This window comes from Gadus chalcogrammus, chromosome 6 (assembly GCF_026213295.1).
Source record: "Gadus chalcogrammus isolate NIFS_2021 chromosome 6, NIFS_Gcha_1.0, whole genome shotgun sequence".
NCBI classification, from domain to species: Eukaryota; Metazoa; Chordata; class Actinopteri; order Gadiformes; family Gadidae; genus Gadus; species Gadus chalcogrammus.
The window spans coordinates 18,131,659-18,141,955 of record NC_079417.1 but is presented as its reverse complement, the minus strand read 5'-3'; the positions used below and the strand labels follow the sequence as shown (position 1 = coordinate 18,141,955).

At 48.3% G+C, this 10,297-nt stretch overlaps 1 protein-coding gene across 1 annotated transcript in view; it reads left to right on the top strand.

The window, feature by feature from the left end:
- The first annotated feature begins 338 nt into the window (after positions 1 to 338).
- The window catches only part of bmp1a (bone morphogenetic protein 1a), a 31,286-nt gene continuing 21,327 nt past the window's right edge, over positions 339 to 10,297 (top strand). Inside the window, exons 1-4 of the mRNA XM_056591855.1 lie at positions 339 to 764; positions 8,622 to 8,729; positions 9,651 to 9,770; positions 9,992 to 10,109. Of these exons, the coding sequence (XP_056447830.1) occupies positions 620 to 764; positions 8,622 to 8,729; positions 9,651 to 9,770; positions 9,992 to 10,109 (491 nt within the window). The 5' untranslated portion in view covers positions 339 to 619. The remainder of the gene's footprint in view (positions 765 to 8,621; positions 8,730 to 9,650; positions 9,771 to 9,991; positions 10,110 to 10,297) is intronic.

The following is a 10,297-nucleotide window of genomic DNA, read 5'->3' as shown; positions in this document are numbered from 1 at the left end:
GCGCGCGCGTGTGTGCACATGTGCGTGCGTGTGTGTGTGTGTGGGGGGGGTGTTTGTGTTGGGTGGATTCAAGAGCACACGTGCGAATATTTCCGCGTGCGTGAGGGGGCGCTTTTGTTTTGGCTCTTTCCCTCCACGCGCATCTCGCGCGCCTTGATTAGCGGATGAGGGAGGGAGACGAGAGATACTTTGTGAACTATTAATATCCATATGTCCACCTATGTAGCTCTCCAACCGCACTATATTGATTTTCAAACTATGTATTCCCAGTACGTGCCCGTTTGCTAGGTCCGATGTGTTCACAGCGCAGACCTCAAAGGTGTGTTTTATACCGTAAAGGTGTGTTTTAGTGCAGTTATAAAACCAAAGTTTGCAGCTAACGTGCTACGCGCCCCGAGCTCGGCTAGGGGCGCATCGCTGCCCCGGAATCAGGACTCCGTTAAACCCGCCCTCCGGAGGGATCTCATTTCCCCAAACCTCCCATTTTCCTCTCTCCCTCTCTCTCTCTGTCTCTCTCCCTCCCTCCCTCTCTCTCTCTCGCGTGCGCGTCTGTCCCTCTTTCTCGTCCCTCTTTCCTCCCCTTTATTCCTCGGCTCTCCGCCGAGTCCCCACTAGAACCATGGATCTCGCGGCGAGGTGTGCGTTCCTGCTGGGCTGTCTTCGCCTGCTATCGGCGGTGGATCTTGAGGCGATAGAGCCGAGCTACTATGTGGAGCCGTCTGCCAGCTCAGAGGTGATCGACTACAAGGATCCCTGTAAAGCTGGTAAGCTCTTCCTTTGCAGCGGAATGTACCTCTCTTACTGTGGAGGTGAAGCCTGCCACGGATCCCTATTAGTTCGGAGCTGCTCAGTGGCCCTGGAGGCTCCAAGGATGACAGCCGGGATGTGGTTTTAAGAAGCTTTAGGACGCACTCTGCGTTTTATTTCGCAAAGTGACACAATTGTTTGGATATTAAAAGGTATGATGACAAAAAAGTATAATTTTGTAGATGCAAATAGGAGAAAACGTAATCAAAAAATTTGAGGAGTTTACATGCGATTGGCCTACTTTTTTGTTCTTTGTGATGTTAGAAGTCCGAAAAGTTTCAGCTTAATGTTTGACCAGATGTACCGTCAGGCCTGCGTCTCATAAAGAACAACAACAACAACCGCTCTAACGGAGACGTTTGGCGGCTGGTTGAACACATTACCGCGACTGTCTGGAAAAAACAACGAGATTCAGCTTTTTATTATGTGAGAAGGTTTTTTTCCAGTCTCAGTCTGCTGCCGTCCACCGGCTGGTCAGACAGCCACTCAGATTGCAGGAGGGGGAGCAGTGAAGTTGAGAAGAGATGATGTGTACAATTTACTCCATTGTTCTTATTTATTGTTCCGTATTCCGTGAAAATGCAGTTATACCCACATATTTGAAGCTGGCTTTGCGTGAAGTGTAGGCTTACATATCAATTTGATTATGTTTGAAATTATTCTATCAATATAGCCTTAGGCTATGTTTATCTAGAATTGGCCATAGCCTATCTCAGTTGTCATTGCAATCAGACGATCCCCTCGCTTCCAATGTGAACTCGATGTCTTGCCAAATCTCTTTGAAGGAATTCGACAGATTGTGTTTTCCATCTGGTGAGCGTATTCAGTGTTCCGAAGAACCGTTGGATTCAGGCTGACCTCTAATGGCCTCAAAGTCTTTACCGATCTGGCATCTACAAGTTTTATGATGGGCAGATTTATTAAAAAGACACTTATTCTCCCAAACTCTCATCTGTCTCCTGGACATCCCCTCCCCTCTAGAGGGATGTCAGAGGAGTGAGTCACGCACCAGACTCCTTCATGGGCTGTAAGGGGTCTGACCGTTGAGGCCTCAAGTAAACACTGGGTTGTGCAGTTATGGTGGGCCAACGTATGGTGATGATGAGGCTGCTCTTTTTACAGGTGCTTCATGCTCTCCTTACTGGTGCTCCCTGCTCTCTCCTTATTGGTTGTATTCTGTGAAGAAGTGTTCACAAGAGGTGACTCTGTATGAATCACTGATCGTTAAAACACAAATTATTATGTTTTCTGCTCAAACATGTAGCAAATGGATGATTGACGCCAGAGGAACACAAGTCCTGTCGCAAGTGTGTGTGTGTGTGTGTGTGTGTGTGTGTGTGTGTGTGTGTGTGTGTGTGTGTGTGTGTGTGTGTGTGTGTGTGTGTGTGTGTGTGTGTGTGTGTGTGTGTGTGTGTGTCCGCTAATGAACTCTGCACTTCCAATCAGTGTGTTGGCTATGAAAGCAGCTCTATAACAATTGTTTAAATATTATTTTATATAAAACACACGTTTAGTTTATAGCTTCCTCCTGGTGTGTGTGAGTGTGTGTGTGTGTGGGGGGGGGGCTTGTCTCTCCACAAGAGTTCCTTTCCAACCCTCCCACACCTAACCACCCACCCATTTTCTTACCTTCTCCTACTCCGTGGCAAGATCCCTATGCTGACACAACACACAACTCACACCACAAAGACTGCTACAATGGAGAGAAAATACCTAGATTAATCATCACCAGCAGCATCTTATTGAGTTAGGCTTTTTCTTTTCCTTTCGGTTTTTCAGTTCATTAGTTCATTCATTGCTTTTTGGCTATGCCTTCCTCCCTCAAGGAAAGTTTTGTGTGGCAACTTGGTTCTGTCGAGTGAGCGTCAACTGGAAGCTCACCTCAGCTGAACGTTTGAGGGCTGCGTTTCAAAGGATTATCAGGCCGTTGTCATGTAGACATGTCAGTGCAGCGCGTGGACGCGGATTTGAGTTACAACCGTCTATTGATGGAGATGAAGTGTGCATTGTGCAGCAGTAACTTTGAAACTGTGTTGAAACGTAAGTCGTGGAAAAACCAATGAGTTTGCAGAACTCCAATCTTGGCAGTGTCCCAATAAAGTCATTTAACCCACAGAGTTTATTTTCCAGATAAAAAATGTATGAGATCCAGTCATGCTCATTGTCTGCTTTGTTAAATGCTCTGTTTTCCAGAGAACAAAATCGCTCTTGACATTGACATGAACTTCTGGAATTATTTATGTGGATGCTCGCTTCATGCCACAATCCGGCCTGCTGGTACCATCCATGGGCTCTAGATATGGTAGGGGGGAAAACTACAACTAATGTACATGTCGTTTTTATTTTGGCATTGAAGTGTGCAAGCTGTTTGTATTGGCATTGCTCTTAGCGAGGTAAAGAAGCTAGTAGGGCGCACACACACACACACACACACACACACACACACACACACACACACACACACACACACACACACACACACACACACACACACACACACACACACTGTGGCACTTACTTCAGATTCTTTCTTATGCAAGCGGCTCCCTTTACCGAGCTGCTCTGACACTCAGCGAGACTGTGGGTCATTCACTGATTGCCAAGGGGAGAAGGCTGGTGGGAGGAGGGGTGCGGCGGGGTCAGCCAGGCCAGGCCAGCAGCAGCTCAGGTGGGCTAAGTGTTGACCATTCATGTGGGGGGCTGGAATTTGCCAGACGTTTCTTTGCTCCCTTTCCAACATCCTCTCCCAAAAGCGTGGTAGTTGTGGCCAAAACAAGAACCTGCAGACAATGTTTCTGGCTGAGAAAGTGGAGACTGCCGATTTCTGATGTTAATTGCTTTCAATCAACAGTGCACCAATATTTTTAGGATGAAAGAATCCTAATTTTTACAGATCTTTGCTAATGTGTTAGACCGACTGGGTTTGACGTTTATGAAGATTAATATGAACATGGCAAAATAGGAATCTACCAAAGAACACACTGTGTCAATCTGGTTTGGTTTCTTTGGATTTATGCAACACATCCAAAAACTAAAATAGGTGGTGATCTTCGGAGAAAAACGATTTGTGAACGCTGAGTTCTGTTGCACTTAATTCTCATTCAACCATATAAACAAACCATATTTTCCACAGTTTATATTCTAATGAGACGATAAAGAAGAGAAAAAGATTGGTGCCAAAGTATGTCATCATTCCATAATTGCGCCAGGTCAAAAAGATTCAGTGCACGGGGCACTTCTAATACTTCTGAACCTCTGAATGCCCTTTTTGTGCAGAACTCCAACACGGTGGGGCTGTGGGTTTGGTCTGAACACCCCTTTCTGAAAGCACAAAAACAAAACAAAACGACTGCAATTCAAGAGACGGATCAAGGCAATTGTTTTTCAGAGGTCTATCTGCCAAGTTCTCCCTTTTTGAAAACTGTGATGGGGCTAACGCTGAATGGGCCTTCAAGCGCCATTTAAATAGACCCATTCCTTTATCATGGAACCCAGCCTATAGGGCCCAGCCCACACTGTGTGTGTTTGACATCACAGCCCCCCCCGCAGATCCTCTCCCTGCAGGGGACCAGTGATTAGCGGGCCAATCTATTGGCATGATCTCGGAGCATTAGCTGGAACAATATGTTTGTTTTCCGTGCTAAGTTATAACTAATCTTGCGCTGCTAGTCTTGGGACAGAGCCCACGAGTAAGACAAATGCTTTGGGGGAGACATTTACATAGCTCCACTGACGCCTAATTAGGCTCTAATAATGACCAGCTTACCAAGCACCTCTTTATTATTCACTCGTTTTCTTCTGGTCCATTTCGCCCTGACACATTACGGCTCACCTTGAAAGTTGCAGTTTCTTTGTTTCTGTTTTTGTCTTCCAATCAACACTGAATAAATATGAATGCATTGAAGTCACCCACTGAGGGACATTTTTAGCTCCAGCAGGTTTTTATTTATAAGATTGTTAAAAACATCCTCTTCATGGCCTCTCGTATCTAAACTTGGCTGGAGCAGAACATATGTCTTAGATGCTTAGATGAACAGAGTTAACGCTCAAGAAGTCAACCAAGAGATTTCCATCGTGGGCAGGCTATGGTGGCGTTTCCAGGAGGTTTAGCTGTAATCAGTGGCAGAGATGTGTTTGAAGCCACAACCGCTAATGGCCTTGATTGAGTGTGAAATGTTAGGGTTCCTTGCTGTGTGACCTTTCCCTCCACTGGCGCCTTGGCGTTGTCAATAAGAGCGGGTCCCCGGTCTGGCGGCGGCCGTCTTGATCTTTAGCCGGGCGGCTGCTGATGAGTGCAGGCTTTTATTGGATAATAATCCAGTGTCTGGGGGCTTTAGCTGCGAGCTGCGGCGAATCCTTCTTTTAATTATGCCTTTAGAAACAGGGCAGATAAGCTGACGTCCCTCCCACCTTGGGCTCGGATTGCACTGATAGAAAATGTCCACAGTGAAGGTAAGCATTTGCAGGAGCATAACAGCTGTTGTTTTTACCCAGAATAAGGAGAAGCGCTGCTGAATAACAAGGAAACCGGTCCGCTTTGTGCAAGAGTCCCACTTTCAGAGACAACCGTGACTTTGTTCTAAATTCCCTCTATATCATTTGTTTGTTATATTTCCCTTTTTTCATTTGAGCAATCTAATTGTATTTTAGTTTAAACAGGTTTCTCTGAATCAACCCCCTTTTTACAATGTGACACTTATCCCGTCATCAAACGATCATCACCTTAACGCAATACACTATAGGCACCCATTGAAATTCAAATGCAGCGTTTGTTACCAAACACTGAAAGGTGTCGCCACTGCATTGAGATGCATTCCAGACTCCCGCGTTGACACAGTGTGTTGCACGGGGGGAAGAGAGCGTCTTACTCCTCCACGCACACTATCAGGACCAGGGGCTGGGAGGCCACAGCTGGACCTCTAAATATAGGCTGCAGTGCTGCCTTCTGTGTAATCTCAGGCCTGATGTTTGTGCAGGGCTTCAGTGGCAGATGCCCCGGTGTGCTACTTACAGAGGGGAGACTTAGGGAGGAGGAGGAACAAAGCCAAGGGTCTGTTCTTGCAGGGTGGATGCGGCAGAGGACAGGGCATTACTTGAGTCAATGGACTTTAATTTAATGGAGATCTCAAGTGTAATCTGACTGGATGGGATGATCATTGGTTAAGGGAGGGCGGACGGGGGACAGGGAACGGGGGGGGCGTGGCTAGTCTCGGATCCAAAGGATTATAATGGTTGAGAGACTGTCCAAAGAAATGGGGTCCATCCCAGTAATGGGGGGGTTGGGGGTCCCAGATTGTGACCCCAAAGTGTTGCGTTTCAGGCTGGGGGTGTAGTCTGATGGTGTACTCTGGTGGTGTAGTTTGGGGGTGTAGGCGGGTGGTCTGGTCTGGTAGTGTAGACGGCGGGTGTAGTGTGGTGGTCTAGTCTGGTGACGGATGGTGTAGACTGGGGAAGTTGTCTGATGGCTGGTGTAGTCTGATGGTGTAATCTGATCTGGTGGTGTAGTCTGATGTCTGATGGTGTAGTCTGGTGGGACGGTGCTCTGGAGCAGGGTTTCGCTTCACACAGCCTGTACTCTGTTTCCCTGGCCACTGAGATCGGTGTTTCTCTGGAGTTTGTTTGCGTTGGCTTGCGTCCAGAGGTCCATGGTATGTAGCGCACCGTACCGCTCAGCGGGGATGATAATAATGATCCGTTTTAGTTTCTTCATATTAAACATTCCACAGCTGCAGTGTTTTAATTTAGCTGATTAATTCTGCTCGGATCGTACTGTACTGGCTTATGATCTTTGATCCACCAGCTGGGCTCAGATCTGCTGTATTTTACTAATTCTTCTCACGTTCCCCTCTGTGCTGCGTGTGTACTGTACTTCATTTTATCACTACAACTCTGCTTTCTGGATGAGTGGATCACCTCTCACCTCCGCCCACTCCTGCACCTCGGCGGGCCCAATGCTGTGCACACAAAAGGTTCCCAAAACTCTGTGTCTGTGAATAATTAAAGCCCGAAGACAAGGGGATTAATTCCTAATCCTTTCCCCGTAAACCTGCGCCGGCAGCAGCAGCAGCAGCAGTGTGGTCTCCACGGCGACCAGCGGGCCCCCGGAGAGAGACGCTAGACCCACCGGGTTCAGGCATTCGCTCACTTCAAATCCTCACCACCATCGCGTTGTCGGGGAACAATGACGCTGCGGATTAACAAGCCCTCTCCAGCACACTTGGTGGGACGGGGGTGGCGGTGGAGGTGGAGGAGACCGCCATGTTGGTTTTTGGCCTGGGTCTGAGCCAAATCATGGAGGATGCCATGCAGTAATAATGGGTTAGCTTTAATAGTCTCAACGCTTTCCAGCAGCGGAGGGTTTATGACTTGATGAGGGGAGCAGAGCTCTGTGGTTTATGATAAGAAAGTTACATTTTGCAACGTCTCAAGTCGCCACCTATACACGGGCAGTTATTGGGATCCATGAAGATGGTGAGCTGAGGATAAACAATGACAACAACGAGGCCCATCCGCTGCTTATCGATGAAGAGATCTGGCTCTGATGATTAGGGAGGTTTTCTTCCTGCGGTAATTTTTTAGTTAAGGAGTTGTTGTGATTCGTCGTTCATGCATTATCCTGGTTTGGTGGGAGTGAATTAGTGGGTTTCTTTCAGGAGTGCAAATGAAAGGATCCTTGACCTCTGTGGAATTTGAAACCCGTCGTCGGTGCATGTCTGATCTTGCAGGCGGTGATCTACACCTCTTCTTATTGCTATCGTTAGCTAATAAATCCACACCGCCATTCTTCAAGGAGAGCCCTGCAGGAGGCGGGGGGCGGGGGGGGGGGGGCTGGTCCACTGATTCAGATGATATCCTACGTGAGGAAACATGCCGTAACATTCAAGCTATCAAGTGATTAAGATCTGATTTAGCTTGAGATTGCTTTCTTTATATTTATCCTCGATCAAGTAAAAACTCCTGCCTTTCCCGGATTTACACTACACGATCCGCCCAATCAGGCCCGGGTGCAGACCTTAAAACAAACAGAGCCCTGACCCTGGGCCGGGTAAACCCTTCCTTCCAGTGGTGAGACTGCCTTTCCCGAGGGCTTCATCACTGGGAAGCCTTGTGCCTTCCAGCATGACACCCCCTGAGGGTGGGAGGCCTTCATCTCCTGTTGACCCCTCTCTCTGTTTACACCACCCACCCATCAAAACGCACCCCACCCTACCCACTCCTGCATATAAAGCCGCAATAAATTCGGGAAGCTTGTTGGTGTTAAAGGCTTGTAAAACAGAGCGCCTTGTCTCTCCAGAGAGGAATCTCAGCCACCACAGGACCGGGGCATTTATCGAGGAATCCCATAAAGCACATTCCTCATGAAGCCTTATTTGCTTATTTCTCTTTTCTTTGCCTTATTAAAAAGCTTGTTTAGCATGCCTTGTATGCACTTTTGAGACGGCGTGCCTCCATCTGAAAGACCTAATGGCCCCATTACTGCACGAACATATGGATTTATTTTAGTGGATTGACATTTTTTATGTAATATATCCTTTAATTCAATATAGCTTACCCCAATCCCAATTTGTGGACTCTCTTTAGGTGCGTGCGTGCGTGCGTGCGTGCGTGCGTGCGTGCGTGCGTGCGTGCGTGCGTGCGTGCACAAACTTCAGGGCCCCTAACAAGTGCTTTGAACAGCGTTTAGGATAGCCCTCTCATCCTGGGAGAAAGGAACGGCCTGCAGGCCAGTAGACGCCGTGAAGCTGGCTGCAGGCCGGCCGCGCCGCGCACCGCCTCCATTTAGCTGACGCGTGCTGCCTCCCTCTCTCCTCCAGTGGCCTTCTGGGGGGACATCGCCCTGGACGAGGAGGACATGCGGATGTTCAAGGTGGACCGCATCATAGACGTGGCCCAGAGAACCGTCCAGACCTTCAACAACACAGGTAACCAGCCTCTGGGTTTCAAAACACCAAAACAATAAACAAAACTCTTCGGGGGGGAAAAACGAAGCATTTTGAAGAATAAACAGTCAAGGCGACAATAACAAATCAATTGTCCTCTTTTGGTGGTGGGACAGGGCTAGCATCGGTTATCACATAAATAAAGGACTGGAGATAAACAAGGACGTAAGCTAGATATCGATGTATGTTTTGAATACTTGGAAGCAATTGCCGGGGAATCTTCACTGTTTTCCAGTAAGATATGACTCAGGAAGGGGGAGTCGTTTGCGGTACACTTGTCAGAGGCAGATTAATATCACAACCACATTGACTATGTTTGTATAGTGAATGCTCCTGGATGGTTATCTAGCATGCCATGTTTAATCATCTCAACCCTAATAAGTAACAGTATGTTTCACTTTTGGTTGAAGGAGTTCTTCTCATTCAACGAAGATAAGAGAATGAACGCGTACGCTTCATACTCTAGCCAGTGTCATGTCACTGATGGGCCACTAATTCCATCAAAAAATGAAATCCCTCACTAGGAATCCCAATAAATGAAGGCTGAAGGATTGGAGCAGAGGGAGAACAGAGTCTTCATTGCTGGCAACAGCTGGCAAATAACTTTGAGCTGATCAGGACTTGAATGGCATTGTGTGTGTGTGTGTGTGTGTGTGTGTGTGTGTGTGTGTGTGTGTGTGTGTGTGTGTGTGTGTGTGTGTGTGTGTGTGTGTGTGTGTGTGTGTGTGTGTGTGTGTGTGTGTGTGTGTGTGTGTGTGTGTGTCATCTGATTCACAGTTGTGAAAGGGGGGGGGGGGCGGTAAAAAAATAGAACATATGTGCTGACAGACTTTGGTAGTTCTGACATCCTCTCAGCATCTTAATTGAACATGAACACGTTTTCCTGTCTGCTGTGGATTCCAGAATCTCTGACTAACCGGAACAGACAAGGGGCTCACCGGTCGAAGCGGGCGGCCACGTCCCGCCCGGAGCGGGTGTGGCCGGAGGGCGTCATCCCCTACGTCATCAGTGGAAACTTCAGTGGTGAGCAGTGCTCTGCACGCCGCAACACACTCACTGAGCAACGGCAGAGTCACACACACTCAGAGTAACACAATTGTGTGGAGCAATGATACAACATGTTTATCCCATGAGCAGTCAGTCCAACATTGGTAATTGGCAATGTGGTGGTCCTTCTGTGTGTGTCTGTGTGTGTCTGTGTCTGTGTGTTGTTGACCCCCGGTGGTGTGTGTCGTCCCTTCCAGGCAGCCAGCGGGCCATCTTCCGCCAGGCGATGCGCCACTGGGAGAAGCACACCTGCGTGACCTTCATCGAGCGGACGCAGGAGGAGAGCTACATCGTGTTCACCTACCGGCCATGCGGGTGAGTGACCACCAGACCTCATTGTGTTGATCCCCCACCTTAACCGCCTCCCTCCCCTGGCCCCCCCCCCCTCTCCCACCTCTCACTCACCTCGTGCTGATCAACCACCTGAACAGCTTCCCCTTTCTGGCCCTGCTGGACATCACCCCCCCCCCCCCCTTCCCCAACTCCCCCACCTCCCACAGCCT